The sequence below is a fragment of the Rhincodon typus genome, chromosome 2 (genome assembly GCF_021869965.1).
Source record: "Rhincodon typus isolate 14 chromosome 2, sRhiTyp1.1, whole genome shotgun sequence".
Classification (NCBI taxonomy): domain Eukaryota; kingdom Metazoa; phylum Chordata; class Chondrichthyes; order Orectolobiformes; family Rhincodontidae; genus Rhincodon; species Rhincodon typus.
Genome location: NC_063333.1, coordinates 41,379,869 through 41,403,283, shown reverse-complemented (window position 1 = coordinate 41,403,283; position 23,415 = coordinate 41,379,869). Strand labels below are relative to the sequence as shown.

General features: G+C 41.3%; 2 protein-coding genes across 3 annotated transcripts in view; one reads left to right on the top strand and one right to left on the bottom strand.

The window, feature by feature from the left end:
- plxdc2b (plexin domain containing 2b) overlaps nucleotides 1–23,415 on the top strand; it is a 343,331-nt gene that overhangs the window by 2,232 nt on the left and 317,684 nt on the right. The gene's annotated exons all lie outside the window — the stretch shown is intronic.
- Nucleotides 6,474–6,875, bottom strand: eif1b (eukaryotic translation initiation factor 1B). The gene has a single exon (XM_048613868.1). The coding sequence runs from the start codon at nucleotides 6,873–6,875 to the stop codon at nucleotides 6,534–6,536; it is 342 nt and encodes a 113-aa protein (XP_048469825.1). The 3' UTR covers nucleotides 6,474–6,533.

Genomic DNA, 23,415 nt, shown 5'->3' with positions numbered 1-23,415 from the left:
TCTGCACAGATGCTGCCAGACCTGCTGAGCTTTTCCAGCAATTTCTATTTTTGTTTCTGATTTGCAGCATCTGCAGTTGTTTTGGTTTTTATTTAGGTACCTGGTAAAGTTGGGCCATATCTGTAGGTTTAATATTTTACAACATTAACAAATCAAATGAGCCAAAATTAACTCTTTAAAATAGTTTAACACTTGGAAGATCTATTAGAGAAAGAAATGTTGTGCACTGATCCATTTTTTTCATTGAGTTGAAAAATTTTTGGAGTAGAACATTCATAAATGCAGTTCTGTGCTTTTTTTTAATTCTTACATACGATCTGGGTGGTATTGGCAAGGCCAGAATTTATTGCTTTTGAATTGAGTTGTTTGCTAGATCATTTCAGAGGGCAGTTGAGAGTCAGCCATATTACTATGGTCTGTTTTTGTCATTCATTCATAAGACATGAACTTCAAAGAATGGACCAACATTCATTGCACATCAGTAGGTGGTGGTGGTTAGATACCACCTTGAATTACTGCAGTCCATTTGGTGCTAGTAGACCCACACTCATGAGGGAGTTCCAGAATTTTGACCCAGCAAACTGGAGAAATAGTGATATATTTCCAAGTGAAGATGATGAATGGCTTAGAGAGGAACTTGCCTAGATGAGTGCAGCTCCAACAATGCTCAAAAAGCTTGACACCATCCAGCATTAAGCTGCCTGCTTGATAGGCTCCACATCCACAAGCATCCATTCCCTCCACCACTGATGGTCACTAGCAATAATGTGGACTATCTACAAGATACGTTGCAGAAATTCACCAAATGTTCTTAGACAGCACCTTCCAAGCGCACAACCACTTCCATCAAGAAGGACAAAGGCAGCAGATACATAGGACCACAGCCAACTGCAATTTGCAGTCAAAATTCTGGACATTGTAGCTCTACTTACAGCATATGCACTGCAGCAAATCAAGAAAGCAGCTCACCCTCGCCTCCTCAAGGACATCTAGGGATGGGCAATAAATGCTGGCCCAGACAGCAACACACACATCCCACAAATGAATGAGAAAAGAACTTGTAGGTGGTGGTGTTCCCAGTGTCTGGAGTCACATATAGGCTGAGGATATCAGACTTTGCTTTTCTAAAAGGCATTAATTAGTGAATCAAATGGGGTTTTACCACAATCAATAATGATTTTGCTAACTCTTTTAATTCCAAATGTTATTTGTTACGTTGGACTCCACAGGTTGGTGATAATGATATTTGAAAACTGGAACATTGCCTCAGTCTGTTGATTACTTTATAGTGTCATTACCTTTGCTACTGTCTATCCATCTTGTAGAGAGTTAATTGCAGTAGGAGGAGGATAAAGGATGTTGTACACTTCAAATTTACCAGCAATAAATATATTGTCTGTGCTGTCTATGGGTTTTGATTCTGTACTTGTGCTACAAGCTAATCTATTTGACAATGGAGTTTATCATCATAAATGCTTTACAGTTAATGACCAGAAAATAAGAACTTTCACGTATTATATTGTCTAGGACTTGATCGCTCCATTAATGTACTTTTTCTTACAATTTGAGACCTTTTGATATGTAAATCAGCTAAGCAGGGGATCTTGCTTGGTTGAGTGCTGAAGGGATCGAAATTATGTTTCCCTAATTGTTTCAAAACAATGTGAATAGATACTTGAACCTTCCTGTCTTATTGGGCCAAAGTTCAAAGCACAGTTTTAATAGTGGGTTTGGTAGTCTAGGTTGGTTGTAGCTCAGACTGAGTAATCACTGGCTTAGTAAAATTCCAACATGCATTAAGGTCTAGAAATAGATGTATGCTTTAGAAATAACAGTGTGTATTGTGGGAGCTCTTAATTCTTTGAAGTGCTGTTACTGGTCTAGGAATATTTTTTCCAGGTGTTTGTAAACTGGATAATCAGTTGGAGATATTTGGAAAGCTTTTTAACAAATTAAAGTGACCAAGACAGATGTTTGACAGCACTTGAGCTTCAGTTCCTACTGCACCCATTTGCTCAGCAGCTAGCCTGGAATGTTTACAACTTCCTTGAGGAGCTCAGTTTGCTTGTCAGATTTGGAAGGAGGATAGTCTTTTAGTTTAGACTGTCAGTGGTTAGGTTGCTGATATTGAGACAAAAAAGATGCAGGTGTAATGAATTGAGAAATATATTTAATTCAAATATTAAAGAATTTAATTATAGAATAGGAACATGGATTATTGTCTTAACTGCATTTTTGATTAATCTTATTGTAGTCCACAACAATTAGTTGAGGAATTATAATTTTGCTTTAGAAAATATATTAAATAGGGTCACAACCATGATTCCTCACTAGCTGAGTTGTCTTGTTCAACAGGACTGGCTGTACGTAGATGTGAGAAAGTTCACTAGAAGGAGAAAAGGAAAGTTAGAGTGTTTGATCCAGATCATCCTTTTGTCTCTTAGAATATTGGCAATGGACCAGGCATTTGAAGTTTGTCTAAACTTCATTTTGAAGTGTGGGGTTTTTGAAAAGGCAATTAACTATGAAATCACAATGGCAAGTGTAAACTAACAATTAGACAATGTAGAGAAATGGCAAAATTGTCTCATTGCTATCTGCATAACCATAATAGTGTGAGATGCAAAGATGTTGGATAATAACAATTTTGGTTAGAGAGGCAATGTAATTATTCAAAAAATTACTTCAAAAGACTGAAAGCATGCTTCATGAGTTTGATATCTTAATTAGAACAATTTGCATTCTTATTCCTGCATTCTGTCTTCTTAATGTAGAAAAATCCCAAGATGCTTGAGGTATCATCAAATTCAATTACTCCTTCAGAATGAGTGCTGCTATTTTCTTTAATGTGGTGAAACAGAATTGTAGGTATTTCCTTGCAGTAAAACAAACATTCACATTTTATTTTACTTAGGTCTGATGTACAGTCAGCTAGCCATATGAAATAGTGAATTTTGCTGGCTTAAAGAGGCAGGAGAGATATCAATTGGGATAAGCAGTGTGTGAAAATATAATTAATTTGATTACTGCGACTTTGGGAGGGGTTTGGGATGGGGAAACATATTTTTAAAAAGGGATTATGAGCAGAACAGTGGATCAGTAGAAGTCTTGCTCACTTCTAAAATAAAAGCAAATTATTGAAGATGCTGGAGATCTGAAATAAAAGCAGAAAATTCTGAAGAGCTCAGCAGGTTTGGCAATATCTGTGGAGAAAGGAACAAATGTAATGTTTTGAGTCTGATATGACTTCAAGACTTTATATTGGATTTGAAACATTAAATTTATTTCCCTCTCCACAGATACTGCATACTTGCTGAGTTTCTCCACTAGTTTGTTTTTATTTCAGATCTCCAGCATCTGCAATAATATGTTTTTATTTTAATAGTGAGAAAGACTCTTATTGATCCACCTTGATTAACATAATCTGTCTCTATTTGCAGCAAAAGAATTGTTGCCCCATTTGGCACCAGGTACTCAATAGTTTCCAAATATAATTACGGCGAATCCACTGTAAAACATGACAAAGACTATAATATTCTTGGCTACTATAAAATACACTCTTTTACTTTAAATGGTTGTATTCATCTGATTGCTACATAACACATTTGCATATTCAGTTGTCTGTTCTTCCCATGTTTGATGCTTTGTAGTTGCCCAGGAAAGGGAGACTGGGATAAAGACATTTGTGTAGATTCTTCCTGTATGAATGGAGACTGTGGGCTTAGGTCAGTGCTCTCCATGATGTCACTGGAACAACACTGCATGATGTGACTGCAGGTGGTGGGGAAACTCTTCACAAGATGTTTCTTCCCAGGCTTCATCTACCCAGAATGCTTAAAGAATAATACACAGTAGCCACTGATGGGAGATGAGTATTTGCTCACAACAGAGTAACATTAGGGATTATGTAGAAGTTCAGCTGAAGTCCCTTTCCTTTAATGAGAGAATTTGAAGTTCAGGCAATTGGTTTAAATAACTGTAGGAAACATGGGGAATGCTGCAACAGTTGAACTGTGGCATTTGTCGAAGAAAAAGAGAATATGTAAAGCCCAGTGCAGAAATGCAACGTATCGTGTTAATGAATGTATCACAGCTCAAGTTTATATGTGTAGTAATATTTGCATAAGACCCAACTGTGGTGATGATCAGCTACAATTCTCAATTCAAAAGGGTGTCAGAAATTGTTTATTAAGCAGGATAGTCAGCATGTAAAATCATTTTCTATTTTTCATCCTCTGCAAAATGTCGTAAGCATTCTTGATCACATGCTTTTGATATCTTGATCTCAAACAGATTAAACATTTTTGGATGTATAGATTGACAGGTAAATGAATCTGTATTTTGAATTGGAAGAAGTAATTTTTCAAACAGTAAATTAGGCAAGAAGCCAGAATGCAGTAGGCAATATGGGTGTGCAACATCCTTTTGTAAAGCTTCTCTCCTCATTGGTTTGTTAAAAACAGGCAATATTTGTTATTCTGATAACTAACATATTCAAACACTAGCCATGCCACAGACTGGGCCACATTTTAACTCATTCAAAACCTACATTTTTACAGAGTTAAAATTATGTCCAGCTAACCAATATGCTAATAAATGATTGATTGTATGGCTTTTGCAAAAAAAAAAGTTGATTTTTCAATGCTGAATAGCAACAAATTAGTCTAATAATCTCCTGAATTTTTGGGACAGTTAAATATTAGTTAAAATTATATCAAGGATGTATATATGTGCTACTCTTTTCCTTCTGGAGCCCAGGTTAGCAGAGATTGATAATCAAGCTTATTTCTCTAATGACTGTAATGAGATGAGTATGACCAATTACAGTAGTTAAATTCTACAGCAGATGGGTCTGCAGGAAAATTATTCCATGGTGTGGTAGATAGTGTATTGAGTGGAATTGTCACACTGCTGCATGCAGAGAATTTCTAATGCTGAGGTGTTGTGTATTTAATGCCTGCTGAGGATGATCTGCATTTATGGGCTGAATTTTATAGTGGGGAGCATTATCTCTGACCAAGAAGGCCTGGGTTCAAGGCCCACCTCCTCCAGAGGTGTGCAGTAACATCTCTGAACAAGTTAATTTAGAAAATATTAATAGTAGAACATAGAACAGTACAGCACAGTACAGGCCCTTCGGCCCACGATGTTGTGCCGAACTTTTACCCGAAACCTAAGATCTATCTAACCTCCACCACTACCTTATACTATCATCCATATACCTATCTAATAGCCGCTTAAATGCCCCTATTGAGTTCGACTCCATTACCCTCTCCGGCAATGCATTCCACGCCCCACCACTCTCTGAGTAAAGAACCTACCTCTGACGTCTCCCCGATATCTACCTCCTTTCACTTTAAAACTATGTCCCCTCGTAAAAGCTACCTCCACCCTAGGAAAAAGTCTCTGGCTGTCTACTCTATCTATACCTCTGATCATTTTGTACACCTCTATCAAGTCACCTCTCGTCCTTCGTTGTTCTAAAGAGAAAAGCCCTAGGTCTCTCAACCTTTCCTCGTAAGACCTTCTTTCCATTCCAGGCAACATCCTGGTAAATCTCCTCTGCACCTTTTCCAATGCTTCCACATCTTTCCTGTAATGAGGTGACCAGAACTGGACACAATACTCCAGATGTGGCCGAACCAGGCTTTTGTATAGCTGGAGCATAACTTCACGGCTCTTGAACTCAATCCCTCTATTAATGAAAGCTAACACACCATACGCCTTCTTAACAACTCTAAACTCTAACTCTAGTGGGGAGTGTTAGGGCTCTTCAGGTAAAGTTTCAGGATTCACCTGCTCCAGAGATGTATCATAAAGCATGTAGACAAGATCATAGAATCCCTACAGTGTGGAAACAGGCCATTCAGCCCAACAAGTCCATGCTGCCCATTTGAAGAACATTCCACCCAGACTCACTCCCCCAACCCTGCATTTCCCCATATCTAACCCACCTCATCTAAACATCCCTGGGCACTAATGGGCAGTTTAACATGGCCAATCCATCTACCCAACACATCTTAGGACTGTGGGAGTACAACCCACACAGACAGGGGGAGAATGTGCAAACTCCACACATATAGTCACCTGAGGCTGGAATTGAACCATGGTCCCTCAGGCTGTGAGGTAGCAGTGCTAACCACTGAGCTACTGTACTGTCCCATTTTTTTTTCCAGAATACACAGCTGGTTTATTGTTAATTGCCTTATACAACATACATGGTTTTAAAAACCTTCAAAATCAGGAAAATTTAGGTAGAACAATTAGCACTAAGACATTTCCATTGGAAATGTGCTAAATATACATACGTCTGTCATTTTATTACCATCTTGTATCAGTTTTCTTATGCGTTAAATAGCACCCTTCTTCTGTAGTCATGCATATCGGCGTTAAATTCTTGAGATCTAATCACATGGGAAGTCCATTCACTGCAGTTATTCATTCCTGCATAAGATGAGTGTGTATATAAGCTAACAAATATACAAAGAATCAGCCACACAACAGGAAACTTCAGGAGCTGTTAAACACATCCTCTAGAAGCCATAGACCTTTAACTGCTTCTGCTTCACAATGCCAACCTCCAGAATAAATTGGCAGATGTTCTTCCACTGGTCACCTTGAAGTTGGATTACTTCACCGTATTCAGGGTGTTCTATCACAGTACCATTGCAAGCAAATTTCTTTTTAAATGCTTTCATAAGCTTCTTTTTATCATAAGCATCTGCAATGCCTTGGATAGTGGTCGGTGTCTCCCTACCATTACGTTGTTGAATTCTTATATAGATGTACTCTTCAGTCCCTGCCGGGAGGCGATAGTCACCCTTAGTTTCATCAGCAAAGGGGTCAAATGATTGGAGGTTCTGGATTGTGGACATGCGATATTATAGAAAGACTCGTTGGGAATGAAAAGCTGGTCACTTTGATTAAAAGTTGATTAAAAATATCTACATAGGGGAGCGTACTACTCAACCTCACTCTCCCGTGGAAGAAAAATTGGCCTCAAATGAACCAAGTTTTGAAAAGCTTGTCTCACAGAATTAACATGTTGGGAGGTGGGGTTGTGGTACCGTGAAGTGGATAGGAAGTACTGCCCTCCAGGGCTGCCAGCCAATCTGATTGGCTTCCACCTCTAATTGTCCAGAAATGCTAGAACTGAGTCGTGGGCACTGCCTGGACTGTAAGGAGACCCAAAGAGATCATCGATGGCAACTGCACCAAGGGAAGATATAGGCCTTTAGGTCAAGGAGAAGGTATTGTGGTATTGCACACTCTAGGGAGCAGGATTGGGGGCTAGAATTTTGGAGGCTGGGTGAGGGAGAAACAAAATTGGGGTGGTGACATTTTGCGGGATTGCCTCTATTATGCAATGGGCACCCTTGATGTTACCTCCCCTTCCTTCCCACCTGTTCAAATAAAAATCAGCTTCTGCACTCCCGCCTGCCTAACACTGTCCAGTGTTTTAGATAATTTGGAGCAGGTGAGACTTGAATCTCTCCTGACTCAAGAGGAAGGTACATTGCCACTGCAGTATTAGAGCCCCCACTGTCCAGCATTTTATGGTAGTGGAAGTAGATTTAGGCCCTTAATTGTCTTATAATTGGTAATCTAAGGGCCTCCAAAAGGCCTAAGGCATAGGTTGGCCATTTGACATAGTTTACGTGGCAAACATCCCGCAGGCTGTGGTGGAGGAAAGAGGAAAATTGCTTTTCTTTCTAAACATAAATATGCTTTATGTATTGAGTCATGTTTTGCTCCCATGTGTTTTGTGATCTGGGCATGTTCTGCACATTTTAATTTGCCCACAAATCTGCATGGTACTGAGAGCTGCTGGTATTGTGATTCTTGGATAGAGACCTGTAATCACCCATCATAGTTCGCACAGCTTGAAGGGCTTCCAAAATATTAGCCAATATTGCAGACAAAATAAATAGAAATAAAATGGAGGATCAGGATAAGGCATGAATCAGCAGATGCTTGGTGTTTGCTGGTATGTTATGCTGGAGACCACTGTTTATATCCAAACAGCGAGGGCCAGCAAGCTGCTTGACTCTGAAAGCAGCCTCCTATTTGACTGTTCTTCTTCATGCATGCACCTTCTACTAGAAACAAGGAACAAAGTAATAACTGGTGATTGGAACAGTTTTGTTTGAATTATTTCCTTTTTTCAGTCTGAAGTAATACTGACGTCAGTTTCACCACATTGACTGATGCTCCAGTTGAGATCCACCAACTCAGCATAACCGTTACATAATATAACTGTGACTATAATTGATTGATTTCATCCGCCATTGGAACAATACCATTTAACGTCATGTGTTTAGAGATTAATGATTGAGTTTTGAGTTGCAAAATTTCATGATGCATGGCAACAGAGTTAAGGTGTGAGTATCTGCCATTGTTTAAGTTATGAGACTGAATTTTAACCAGATTTTGGCAACATGTCATTTTCATGGAGTTCTGTGCAGGGTGTCTCTCTGTGAGGCCAGTGGACTTTCTCACTCCATCTATCTATTAACTACATATGCCACTCCTATGGCACTCCTCTTGTCTGATGCTAGCCCAATTCGACCAGTCACTGTAGCCAGAGAAACTCGCCAATGCTGGGCTGTCCTGGAAGAATATATCAGGCATGAGCCCCTTCTTTGAATCCTGGATTTGCACCTAGAGTTGCACATGGAGTTGGCAGTCCAGAGCTGCCCTTCACCATCAAAGGAGTGGCACAGCAGTCACAAACCAGCATGCCTCACAACTCACAGATGACAGGGCTGACACTTCCTTGCACATTCAACTACATATTCCTACGTTAATTGTTGTTTAACTACCAGGCCATGCAACTCACCAACATATCACATCCCTTCTTGCAGTCCTCTCTTAGTCTATGCTACTGTTCATCAGTGCCCACTGTAGCCCAGCACCTTAGGGACCTTCACATACAGTAAAATCTTCAAATGATGCAAAACATTAACTTTTATTTACAAATGTCAAGAGTGAACAGGAATCAAACAAGCAGAATCTACATTTTGCTACATTTGTACCTGGGGGAAGACAGCTATGATACAGAGCTTACTGCCTAGGCTGCAGCGCTGACCTTGTCACAGGGAAACAAGTCAACCAGTGTGATCTGGTACAAATGGCATTGGTCACCGGCTTTAATGAACTTGATTGAGAGATCCCACGCAGATCCCCCATCGCGCCCTGGAAAGAGCCAGTCACACACAACTCCGGTGCAGCCGTCAACTTGATGTCCACCAGGATAAGATGGCCAGACATTCCTTCAGGTCACTGCTCCCACTCCAGCAGCACTGTTCTCAGTCTGTACTGACTACCTCACTGATCTGGAAGAAATGGCTTTTCTGTCTCCACTGCACCTTGTGGGGCTCTGCAGCTGCGATCTTTCACATAGTGGAGGCTGTTTAGTTTCTGCAACAAGTTACTGCTGGCCCTGGGTGTATTGGTTCCTCCTCCATCTCCCTGCAACTTTGTTGTAGTGCGTTGACAGTGATGAGCACACCAGTACCCTGCCCATGAAAGATGTCCTGTCACACAGAAGTGGGGCCTGAGGTTTTTTGGCTATCAAACTGACATTGACTGTGCCCACTCTGGGCATAATCTCAGCTAACATCCTGGCTGTTAGCAATTATCAGATCGAGGAGGGAAACCTAACTTGTGCTGGATACTGTGGGTACCTGCTTCTGAGGAAGGGTCACCGGAACCGAAACATTAACTTGGATTTTTCTTCACAGATGCTGTCAAACCTGCTGAACTTTTCCAGCAACTTCTGCTTTCATTCCTGATTTACAGCATCCGCAGTTCTTTCATTTTTTTTTATTGGGTACCTTGTTTTCTGGTTCCACCCAACTCAAGCCGCTGTGTCCCTTTCTGTCTGGCACTCCCCAGACAGTCTGCCTTGATCAAAGCCCCCACATGTCCCTGTCCACCATCTCGATTTCAGACTGCAACTTTCTTCCTTACCTCCTGAGCCTTGTCATTACAGTTTGGTGATGTCTATGATTGTTCTGCATAGTCTCCACATTGGAGCTGTAGACGGTGAACACCTATCACTCCACACCCCTATCGTCTATGAGGCATCCCATCCCACTCTTCCTCATTAAGTATGTAGTTTCCTCCCTTCACAATCCTTGCCCCCTTCACATCCCAGGCTGCTACCTACAATTCCCAGCAATGAGTCCCTCCACCTCCCTATATCCAAAGGGCTCCCTCATTTTGCTTCTCGCCACCCCCTTCCCCCAGACTTGCCTTCCTTTTGACCATCTGGACTGATTATGGCCGTGTCCCCAGGATGTAGTGGTATGGAACCCCTCAGCCTGGCCACCTCAAGCAGGCGAGTGACCTTGACCAAGCCCCTGGACTGTGACCAGATATTTCCCTTGACTAACTGCACTGGTGTCTCCTGACCTGCAGCAACCCACTTGTGTCAACTGAGGACTACCCTCTTAGGCTTTGAGATATGACATTTAATTGAAGCACATGTTGTATGTTTGCTCGTGGCAGCTGGCCCATGCTGTTAGTGCGCGATTGACAACGTGCTTTGCTGCAGAACAGCCATTCCACCCTCTTGAGTGATGGCTGCCAACAAACATTACAAGCTGCCTGGGTTTGAGTTTGCACTAAGCAGCAAGGCAAGCCTTTAGGTTCTGGCTGGGAGGCCATAGCATAAGAAGGAAAGGCAGGAATGCTGTGTGCATCCGTGTAGGTGCACTGAGAGAGAGAGAGAGAGAAGGCAAACAGCCCTGAGACAAGCCCTTGTCCAATCTGTACGCTGAGTGTCTGTCACTGCACACTAAGTGTCCTTCCAGGAGCTTTTCAATGATAGTTGCTAGTGTGTTCTAAAGGCGAGCACTGAAGTGTGGAAGCGTGCTGTAAGTGGATTGGAAATAAGCCATGGTGACATAATGAGGCTGGCACTGTCAGGTATGCATGCGACCTCTGCCTGTGGAAGGTTCCTTGAGCCATTACCGGATTCCAACATGAAGGTCCAGAGGAGCAAGCAGTGAGCTGGAGTGGCCAGGCCCTGACATCAGGAATGTTCAGGGTGTATTTTCTATCTAGTGTGTGATAGAATAGCAGGAGCATATTAGTGAGGTGAGACTAAGTGATAATGAAGGTGACAGCGAGAGATGATCTCACTTTTGCCACTCACGAGCGAGAATCTTGTCTTGATGTCCAGATGTCTATTGAAACATGTGACTTGTTGCATCCAATGGTGACTAAAGCCTAACTGGATGTCTTGCATGATTATCCCAGCTGATGTGAGATTCCACCCATGATATTTTTCATGAAATCCTACAAAAAAAATGTGATTCCTTCCCTTATAAAGAGAAATAAATATGAAGTACACTTTGTGCATGGAACCTTACGTGGATGTGTTTGATTTCATTTTCATAATTATCCATCAAAGGCTTGGTTAGCCACCTTTTATTAAACTACCACAGCTCATGAGCACTGTGATTTTAGATTGGGGTGTAAATATTGTTTGTTCTATTTTGGCATGCTATAAAGTTTGCAGTTTAAAAATATCTTTCACAGAACACTTGCATAACAGTTGCCTGCTGATGTTTATCTTTATTTCACTTTCGTAATCATACCTTCTAATATCCTGTTTATAATGTGAATGCAGCAAAATGCCAATGTGATACTACATCAAACACAAGCACCTTCACTATACACAATAACTAATGTTTACAATAATGGGGTTTTTTTAAATGCAAATGTACGGTGTGAAGATTTTTTGTCATTAGGCATGGAAGTATAATACACAAGTGCAGCAAGGTTTTCTATTTCTGATTTTTAACAAGTAAATAGCTGGCGAAGCTGGCAGGAGATAAATAGCTATTCATCCCATCTTTGTGTGTTCTTATTGTACAGCACTGTGTGGCTGGAATTGAGGTGGTCTGTTTTCCTTCGGGGGACTTGCCTGCCTGTTTGTAAGAACAGACTCTGGCAAATTCATTAGGAGCCCCATGTCCCATCATTAAATTGAGCAGAAGCTTTGGATGAAATAACGTGGAGGGACAATACCTTGGATATCCCAGCAACCTTTTTCAAACCTTCTGGAAATGAGAGTGCTGGAGTGTCAAGCCAGTAATGTGATATTATCCATCAAGTGTTATGTTTTAATCTTGATGTGTGCTGAATGATTCCAGATGTAACCGGTAGCATTTTGTTTGTCTCTTAATTATCGCTTACTTTAAAGAATAGAAGCTCATTTGTTGGTGAATAGTTTCACTATCAAGATAACATATAATTTAACTACAAGGGGTTTTCTGCAGTTTATTCCCATTTATTTTGGGAGTCTCATTCCATCACTCTTCTCATATTCAGGCCAAATTGAGTGTATAAGTTGTACTCTTTTCTGATCACATATTCCTGGATTTTCTGTGAATCTTGCCAGTGTTCGAGGCATTGTGATCTGCGATTCTATCCACTTTGCCACTAACACATTTAATAGCGGTTCTTGTTGACAAGCAGTAGAAACAGAATGGCCAATTGCTTCAAGGATTTACTCGAACAAAATGCATTTATAACTTGTAAAGCTTAAGATTCTAAACAACACTGGCTTATCCAGAACAGGTGGAACTCCATAGGTTTGGCCAGTTCTGTGTTTGATCACTTTTTGAAGCGGCTGAGGATGGTTCATGCTCTAGATTTGACTTCCTCCTTGAGTGCATCCTCTCAATTCCTGGCATTGAAGATAAAACTGGGAATTTGTTCAATGGGTGATGTGTTTTTGAACCCAAGGCCTCTCTATTTATATTTGGTAAAAGGGGTGAATATCGGTTTTCCTTTCTTGTGTTAAAAGTACATAATTTTATGGATTCCATAAAGAAAATCCAATGTACGTCATATATTGGACCAAAAGCTGCAGATTACCGCTTGTGATTTGGCATTTCTGACAGAGAACACGATCCAAGATCAGAATGAAAATTCGAGCAAGGAGGTCGGCCAGCTTATTTTGCAGCCTGCTGACTTTTCCTCTACTTTTTGAAATAGACTAATTCAGATAAATTCCTCATCTTTTCTCCTCGGCTATTCCCTGCTGCAGCAACTCACAACATTAGATCATCCTTTCACCCACATTATGCTATTCTTGTGAGATTTTATTTCTCCCCCTTGTTGTAGGGCAACACAGTGGCTCAGTGGTTAACACTGCTGCCTCACAGCACGTGGGTTTGATTCCAGGCTCAGGCAATTATCTGTACGGAGTTTGCACATTCTGTCTGTGTGTGGGTTTCCTCTGGGCGCTCCAGTTTCCTCCCACAGTCCAAAGATATGAAGGTTAGGTGGACTGGCTGTGCTAAATTTTCCATAGTGTCCAGGATGTTTGGGTTAGCCATGGGAAATGTTGAATTCCAGGGATGGGGTGGATATGGGTGGGATTCTGTTTGGAGGGTTGGTGTGAACTTGATGGCTGAATGTTGTGCTTCCACACTATCAGGATTCTGTGCAACATAAACAAAAAAAAATGAAGATGTGACAATTACCTGGTGAGGGGCAACAAAAGGTGTTGAGTTGGTGCTGAAAATGGCTAAGTTTGTTTTTGGAGTTGAAGTTGAAAGGACTCTTGAACTTAAGTGAAACCTTCAGATCCAAACCAATTTACTTACTATGGATTGCAGATGTGAAAGATGAAAGTAGAAACAATGAGATTTTGGGAAGGTAAATGCAATTTTGATACCTTTCTACAAATTTTTTAAAAAACAAGTTATAGTACTCCATCTTCTGCTGACCTTACTGACACCACACACATTTATTGTTTAAGGCCCAGTACTGTCATAAACATTGCAGCAGTAGCAATAGTCAATATCTACATCCTTTTACCAATCGCCTTCCAAATCTCTCGTGCACTGTGCACTTGTTGACGAAAATGAGAGGAACGCACTGGAAAGTTTATTTTTAATGTGGATCTATCTCTGTATATTATTATTTCAGTTGTTTGCTGTATTGCAATGTTGAAATTTACTGCTACATCAGAGAAAACTAACTCTCTTTCGTGCCTGTTGTTTTGACGTGTACTAAGAGCACAGTAACTGCTGTGCATTCCATATTTAGCTTCTGTTGAGAAATGTATTTCTTGTTCTGCATTGCAGGAACATATTGGGATATTTAAAATGGTGATCTTGCAACATTCTCACCATCAGTTCCACATTTTTCATTTTATGCTATTGCCGTTTTATATACAAAACTGAGACTCCCAATTGTTAGGTGGAATACAACGCCTCTTGCTGCTTCAACTGGCCAACACTGTCTCCGCTTCCCCCACCCTAAATACACACAGTCATGATTCTCTCGTCAACGCTTCTGAGATACTTTTAATCAACCCATTCAAATGTGTAATGAAGCTTTGGAGCAGGTAAGACTTGAATCTGGGTCTTCTTGCTTAGAGATAGGGAAACTACCACTGTACCACAAGAATTAACACCCCCATAACCGCCCCCCACACCTATCAGATGTTTTATACTTTTAATTCTAGCGTCTTTTCAACTGTACAAATGTTGATCTTCAAATACCACCAGAAGCAATGCTTCAGTGGCTGAATAGCCTATTCCTGTTGTTGTGTTTTGCATTACAGATACAGGTTTTATAAGCAATGATATATTTGACATATTGTTGGGTAAGCACAAGGCTGGGCATGGGTGATGTAAAACCAATGATCAATAGCGTTTCTGACAGATGAGAGCATTTTTTTGTGCCTGAAGTGTAAAAATTCACTATCAATATGTTTATACTCAGGCATTCCTGGATACATGGTTAATTTATCTTCCACGGAGAATGCATTCAGGTATTTGGGAGCAATAGATGAGGAATATTGCTCATCTTAAGGTTAAAGAACAACATGGGTTGAACTGACTAACTACTATCTGGCTGTCCCTCTTTGCCATGAGCTGGGAGCAGATAACAGCACATGTGGTATTGTATAGAAATGAAAGCATTACCTGTTCAACTGTATCTATTTAGAATAGCATTCTGATGAAATCATCTTTGGAAAACTATTTTGTACAGAGGAAAGGGGACAGCCATTTTTGTCAATGAGGTATTCTACGTAATTAATACAGGAATATGTGAAGATGATGGACAGGAAAAGACCAGATGTGAAGAACATTGAACTGTTAGAGGGAGAAAGATATAGCAGGTCCATTTAGTATCTGATGTTGACATTTTCCTAAGCACTGAAGAATAAGAGATGGGTGAGCATGTTAAAGGAGCACAAGATGGTTGAGGGAAAAAAAATCATGTCTGATGGGTCAAATGTTCCTCCAGGTTTGGAGCAAATCACACAACTGACGCATGATTTCTTTTCCCACCAGAGTGGGCTACTGTTTACAGGACCTATTGGCACGTGAGGGTGGGATCAGGTACGTAAAGGTCTGCTGCAGTTCCCTAAAACTGGACCCCAGAACCCAACCGTCTTTAAAGGCTGCCTAAACCTCACCAAGCCCCCCATTCCTATCGCCATATGAATTCTTTACAGCCACTCATTCAATATGCATGATGTACATTCCTCTGATTCTGTGCAGTATCAGTTGAAAATAAAGCTTTCACCATCTAATGGTGAAAAATGCTCCAACCCGATGGAAAAAAGTGATCTGTACCTCCTTCAGTCTAGTGTACAGTGTTTGCTGCTTTTAATGTGGTCTCCTGTACACTCGGGTGACCAAATACAAATGGGGTCACACTTTGTGGAACATTTCCATTCAGCCCACAAGCATTATCATCAGTTTCCAGTTGATTTAATACTTCACCTTGTTTACATGCTGTCATTTCTGTTCTGTCCTAATGCACTGATCCAGTGAGACTCAATGTAAGCTTCAGGAACAACACCTAACCATTCAGATAGCGATTATACAGCCTTGTGAATTCAAAATTGACTTCGCTAATTTCAGACTCTAAACCTTGTCCCCGACATTGTTTCCTTTTCTGCCACTTGAGCCTTGTCTTGCGCTCATCAGAACAATTCAAAAGAAGTAGCAAAGTAAAAGGAAAACCAATGTTTATACTGTAGGAGAGGAGAGTGCAAACTGATTGGCATGTGGACTGTGATTAATGCAGGTACTTCTGAGGGAGGCAATAGCCTAGTGGTATCACTGGACTATTAATCCAGAAACTGAACCAATGTTCAGGGGACATGGGTTCAAATCCCATCCATGGTAGATAGTGGAATTTAGATTTAATTTTAAAAAAAAGAATCTGGAATTAAGGGTCTAGTGATGACCTAAAATCATTATGGATCGTTGAAAAATCCTGTCTTGTTCACTAATGTCCTTCAGGGAAGGAAATCTGTCATCCTTACTCGGTCTGGCCTACATGTAACTATAGATCCTCAGCAATGTGTTTGACTCTTAACTGCTCCTTGGACAATTAGGGATGGGCAATACACAGTGGCAGTAGCTCAGTGGTTGGCACTGCTGCCTCACAGTGCCAGGAGCCCAGGTTCGATTTGACCCTCAGGTGACTGTCGGTGTGGAGTTTGCACGTTCTCCCCGTGTCTGTATGGGTTTCCTCCGGGTACTCTGGTTTTCTCCCACGGTCCAAAGGTGTGCAGGCTAGGTGGATTGGCAATGCTAAATTGCCCGTAGTGTTCAGGGATGTGTAGATTAGGTGGGTTATAGGAGGATGGATCTGTGTGGGAGCTCTGAGAGTCAGTGTGGACTTGCTGGGCCAAAGGGCCTATTCCCACACTGTAGAGATTCCATGAAATGCTGGCCTAGCCAGTGATGCTCTCATCGCATGAGTTAATAAAAGAAAAAAAACGTGTTGCATTGGCAAATTCAACAGTTAATGATGACTGACAGTTGACTACCAGACTTTGTTTAAATTTTAAACCAGGCAATTTGACTCTAATTGGTCATGGTATTGCCCTGCGACGTGAACCAGAGAGTGGCTGTTACCCATGTTTTTGATATGAAACAGGCGCAGTGTGTATATGTGTTTTTTCTGTTTGCAAAGAATGAGGTTATGTGCCTTAATGTATGTAGCTTACACTATACACATGTACCACTGTGAGCCCAAGTGGCAATCTTAAATTGGTTGTCAGGGTAATTCTTCACATGTTCAGGATTATCCAGCGAATGTTGTTGAATCATGCAATCATATTTAACATTGGCTGGTGTGAGGCTGAGTAAGCGTGGGCTGCCTTCATTCAGCCAATACCTAATGTGTGAACAACCAAAGGGATACGCTGTTTGACATGATCCACCATCCTTTTGGATGTACAGCCTACATGCCTAGCACTACAGTAACACTGATATTTACATACCACATTACTCACTGGGTGATAAGCAGAAGTCCTTTTGGCTTGATAGCAGCATCCTGTTAGTATGAACCCCACCCATGTTGGTACTGCACAGTATCAGCATGAAAGTTAGCTTCACTCTTTGCTAAAACATTTGAAGTACCTTGCCATTCATTTTTGTCTTGTTCCATTCACACCTTGCTCAAAACCTGTTAGGTCTTAAACTTTTTCCAGTTCAGATGGAAGGTCACAGTCCCGAAGTGTTAATTCTCTTTCTCCCCCCACACAAATGCTGCATAACCAGCTGGGTTTTTCCAGCATTTTCTGTTTTTATTTCCAACATCCAACATTGGAGTAATCTGGCTCTCAATGTTCGAAAGGGTCATTCATTCTTAGATGAATAGAAGATGTGTACAATTAATGGTAAGGTCCTGGGGAGTGTTGTTGAACAAAGAGACCTTGGAGTGCAGGTTCATATTTCCTTGAAAGTGGAGTCGCAGGTGGTAGAGTAATGAAGATGGTGTTTGGTATGCTTGCTTTTATTGGTCAGTGCATTGAGTATAGGAGTTGGGAGGTCATGTTGTGGCTGTACAGGACATTGGTTAGGCCACTTTTGGAATACTGCATTCAGTTCTGGTCTCCCTGCTATAGGAAGGATGTTGTGAAACTTGAAAGGGTTTAGAAAAGCTTTACAAGGATGTTTCCAGGGTTGGAGTGTTTGAGCTATAGGGAGAGGCTGAATAGGCTGGGACTATTATCTCTGGAACATCAGAGGCTGAGAGGTGACTTTACCGAGGTTTATAAAATCATGAGGGTCATGGATAGGGTAAATAGACAAGGTCTTTTCCCCAGGGTGGGGGAATCCAAAACTAGAGGGCGCAGGTTTAAGGTGAGAGTGGAAAGGTTTTATAGGGATATAAGGGCAACTTTTTCATGCAGAGGGTGGTGCATGTACGGAATGAGCTGCCAGAGAAAGTGGTGAAGGCTGGTACACTTCCAATGTTTAAAAGGCATCTGGATGGGTATCTGAATAGGAAGGGTTCGGAGGGATATGGGCCAAAAATGCTGGCAAATGGGATTAGATTAATTTAGGATATCTTGTTGGCATAGATGAATTGTACAGCTCTATGACTCTATGACTGTATGTACTGTGCTGAAATCCATTAGCATTTGAAATTCAGCCAAATGTACGGAAACTTCAAAGTAGTCCCAGCAAGGGTGTTCTCACAAAGGAAATAGTAGGAAGTGTTCATTTTAGTTTCGAAGCAAAGTGCTTGTCAATCAGTTTAAGGCAGGAGGTGGTTAGATGTTTCCCCCTAACAGCCAGAGCCATTTGAATTATGGTAGATAGTAGAACAGCACACACTGACAGGAAACCATGTGACATTTTCATTGCACTGTGGTACCTTTTCAATTGGCAAAAACACTGCAATGCACATGAATAAAAACGCAAGGCTGATCAAAATAGGGGGAAAATTGCTTTTAAACGTCACATTGTTGGTTGTAAATCGTATTCTTGTCTGATGAAATATTCAAGCAACTTTTCATATTCATTTAAAAATGCTTTAGATTCCCATTCTAGCTGTGCAATTGAAAACTGATTAACAGCTAATGATTTCTCTACAGTATATCTAGATCATATTAACTATGACTGACCTATATTGGAGGGTGTTTAAATAACTTGAGCCTCCAAATAGCTTTTGATATGTTAGCATACAAGTATTTCACAAGGTTTTAATGTATTTTTAAACAAGCTGTTGTAGTCTGTTTAATTTAAACTTAGAGGCATTTTAAACAAAGCAAGCCTAGGAATGGCTGATTAAATTGTTGTGTTCATATACTTGCTTTCTTCCTACCCACCAGTCTAGTGTGTTCCCACCTTACATCTGTATCTCTTTCAAAGCCTTCTATCACTTTTAACAGCTTTCAGTTTCCTGATCCTAGTCTTCTCCTTTTCATTCTGTATGTCCAATTCCTCTATAGTTCCATCACCCACCAGGGCAGCCTAAAGAACCTCACCCTTTTCCCTTGAGTGGAAGCCCATCAGACCCCATAAACCTCGCTGAACATCTTCTCATTTGACTGCATTAACTTCCTTGAAATAAAATGTGTTGCTGTGGGAATTCCTAGGAGGTCTAGGGGGCTGCAGGGTCCCCAAGTGGAAAATGAGGTGTTGTTCTACCAGCTTGTGCTGACCTTCGCTGTGACACTGCAGCAAGCCTGAGACAGAGATGTTGGCCAGGGAACAGGGTGGTGTGTTAAAGTGGCAGGCAACTGGAAGCTCAGAGTCTTTTTTGTGGGCAGAATGTAGATGTTCTGCGAAGCAGTCACTCAGTCTATGCTTCATTTCCCCAGTGTAGAGGAGACCACTTTTCCTAGCTATCATCAGTTCTGAGGAAGGTCACCGGACCCAAAACATTAACATTGATTTCTCTTCACAGATGCTGCCAGACGTACTGAGCTTTTCCAGTAACTTCTGTTTTTGTTTCTGATTCACAGCATCCACAGTTCTTTCAGTTTTTATTCCACAATACTTTAAGTGTCCAGGGGCTTCTTGCTATGTAACAAACAAAGTTATAATTAAAGGAAGCCCAAACCCTGTTCATTTATGTTGGTAGTGGGCTGCAATTACATTATGTCTAGATTCTTATGCTTGACAATGAATTGCTTTGCCATGGTCTCTTGGATGTCCCTACTGGTCACTGCCCTGATCTTTAACTTTATCCTCATTCTCAGGGCATTGCTGTTGATCCCCCACTTTCTCTGCATTTGTAGTCTGTAGTTGTGAAGGGCACAGCATGCTTCAATGATACTGTATATCCTTTTCTGGGTTAGGCCCTGCCAGAGTGGCCCAGGTATCAGAATTCACCTTATGGTGTCCTGTAATCTGTTCTGTTGTAGCCCTGGTCAAAGTGGGGGCATTGTTATATCTTTGTCTTGTGTCAGTCTGAGGGATTTGAAAATGTGTGAACTGTGATGATTGGAAAGGGCGGCCCTGGTCTCCCAGCAGCAATTGCTGAATGACCCAAGAATTTTGGAAGGAGCAGGGAACCCATGAGTTCTCTGATATGTAACAGTCTAAGGATATCTGGCGTAGACCTCCATAATTTAGCATTGATGGTCAGAGATAATTTGAGCAGTTGATAAACTGTGATAGGGCACTGTCAAAGTAATCTACAGCACCGTGCAACTGGGTGAAGCCAGCAGTTTTGGAGAATCCCGCTGCCTGGGCTGTTTGACTGTCCTCATTGCAGGGGAAGGAAATGACGAGCTGTGCCCTGGAGAAAATGTTATCAGTTAGATCCAAACTGCATTTGTGAATTGAGGATTGGGAGATGTCACTCAGGTCCCCAGGTGCTGCTTGGAGCACAGGCTCCATCTCCAATCTGTGAGCTGCTAATCTGTGTAGAATATCAGAAATAGAACAGTAATGGTACTTCTGAGCCCTCCCAACAATATCAATAAGTGATATTTTCCGGTGCGACACAACAGCCACTGTGCTGTGGAGGCATGGCAAGACGTCATGCCTTCATAAGGAGCTGGAGCTATGCAAGCTTACCCTAGTGTCTGTTGCAGAACCAACATGCTTATCCTACACTGTGAAGACCACATTTTCTTATTTTTGTGTATTTTTGATTGTAGATTGAGAAGGACTGTTCTAACAGGAAACACCGTGGAAGACATTGCTGTACTAATTAAATGCAAGTTACTGAAACTCGTTATGGGTCATGTTTATGGTGCTGCTTTGTTCAAACAGTGTAGGAAGCTGTTTGAAGACAGTCCAGGAACGGGAATTATGTTGGAAATGAAATGTAGTTGATGAACTTGTGATCAGTTGTGAATGCCAGTGGCAGTCAGTCCGATTAAAATTATTCGATTGGCTCCTGGGTAACAACAGTGTGTGAGTGTGAATGTTTCTGGCAGAAGCCTTTGGACTGTTGGAAGAACAGATGGTGTGTTTCTTTCTCCAGTAATGTACTAAAAGCATGAAGAGAGCCAATTTATCTTCTCCACCAGTTGTTCTAAGCTCTTGCATACAACCAATAAGTTAGAGACTTTATACTTATGAAGCAATCTGTCTGATTCTTTTATGGAGAAGTGAAAGAACTGAAGGATTTGGGAAGCCGAAGGAACATCTCCATCAAATCCTGAAGACTGGCGCTATTGAACTGCTTCCCCAGTTATTTTTCTTCCCCTCACTCATAACACTAACTTGTTTTGTATGTGCTTGTACGTGTGTGTAGGGGGTTTTTAGAAGGTTTTTAGTAGCATGGGTCTATCTAACAGCCAGAGTTTCTGCAGCAATTTTTGTTTTTGTTTCAGATATGTAGTACTCACAGTTCTTTGTTACGTTTTTGGCAAACACGGGACTTTGATACTTTGATAAAATTTTAAATGCTTGTGAAGACTGTGATAATAGTGGGCTGAGATTTCCAGCAACCAACAATGTATAAGTCTGTAGGATTGATCGTGGAGCTGTCCACAGACTCACTTAATAGGACAGTTCTGACTGAATGGCCAGGTGGCTGCACTGTAGCTTGTCTGACATCCCTGTTGTTCCTGGGCTGGTTGCACTTGAGCTACAGTATTGACCGTGGCCCAGTCCCTGGACTACAAGGACATAGATCCCTGGGCTCTGATCAGGCAAAGTGCCTGCCTGACCATGGCTAATACCCTGGACCCCTGACTTGACTACATTTGACAACAGTCATTAATGGCCACAGTCCCTGTTCACACTGGTGCCTTTTGACTTTCAGACATGGTCATTTGGTTGAAACGTGTACATTGTGTTTGCCACGTAGGTTGCTGGTACATGCTGTAGGTGTGATATCGATATTGCATCTATTGCATCATGTCTATCTCTTTTAACTGTTTATTTCTCCCAACCATGACAAACTGCCTGCCTCTCTGCTCTAAACAAAAAATCAAACAGGCTGGCAGTGCCTAAAGAACCTACGTGCTAAACAGCAATCCAAGCCAGAGAGCCTGGCAGCCTCCAAGTCATCACAAGTGAGTGAACATTAAGAAAGTTAAGAGCTATATGAAGCAGTCCATGTAGTTGCATGCGAGGTGTGTGTATCCTGTGTCTAAATTGACCAGGTAGAAGTGACCTCTGTGTTTTTGGTGAATTGTCACTTTGTTTAATATGGTAGAAGTTTTGTAGTAGCTTTCAATGATATCTCATGCTTACAATAAGTAATAGGAAAATGCAGGGACCTCAGTTTTCAACCCCAGGCTTCAATGTCCATGACCTCACAAGTGAAGTCCTGGAGTGCTGAAGCAGTGTGAGAGTTAGTCTGGAAATCACAATGGAGATGTGGTGAGGCTGGTAGTTTGGCAAAGCCCATTTGTGTGAATGCAGGGTGGAATAGGGGAGTGTCAATGGAGCATACAGGAAATGGTGAAGATGAAATTGGATGAAGGCCTGGAGAAGCAAGCAGGGAGTTGTTGCTGCTGGAACTGCTTTGACTTTTATGTCAAGAATTGGTGCCATTGAGTTTCTCAGAAAGAGGGGCAAATTGGGAGTGCCATTGAAATGATGAGAGATATTTGTTGCTTGTTAGCTAGATTCAGAACTTGCTGTTTAAACCCAAAAGGGAAATCCGATTTTGTTTTTCATTCTTGCTGTATTTTCCCTCTTTTCTCACCATTGCCCATGCTGCTCAAAGCAGTGGATAATTTCTGCCCTAGGTGTTTACCTTTATTTGCCTGTGTGCTGATGTGGATGCATCTATTTTCTTAACCTCACAGTGATTGAGTCAATTTTTAAAAAGGCAGCAGCAAGTTTTCAAAAATTAAGAAGGGAATTTTAATTTGCATATTTGCCCTGGAGCTTAATGAAAACATGACAGCTGTTTCACTGCACTCACCCACAGTATAGTGCAAATACAAAATTGGACAAAGATTTAGACATGAATTGTAAACATGAAATTTAACTCGATCTTTATTTTGGTGCAGGTCTGATGTTTAATAATTGAGTTGATGCTTTGGATGGAGTGAAGGTCTTGAAAGAAACCTGTCATTGAAGGTGACTTACCGGGGGGGAGTTTGATCTCTTAGGTGAACTTGAATCTGGAATAGATTAGAGAAGCAAGTCCCTCTCTCCTTATTTCAAGATATTGGAGCTAGATGCTTTAACCATCTGCAATATTGTGGCGACTTTA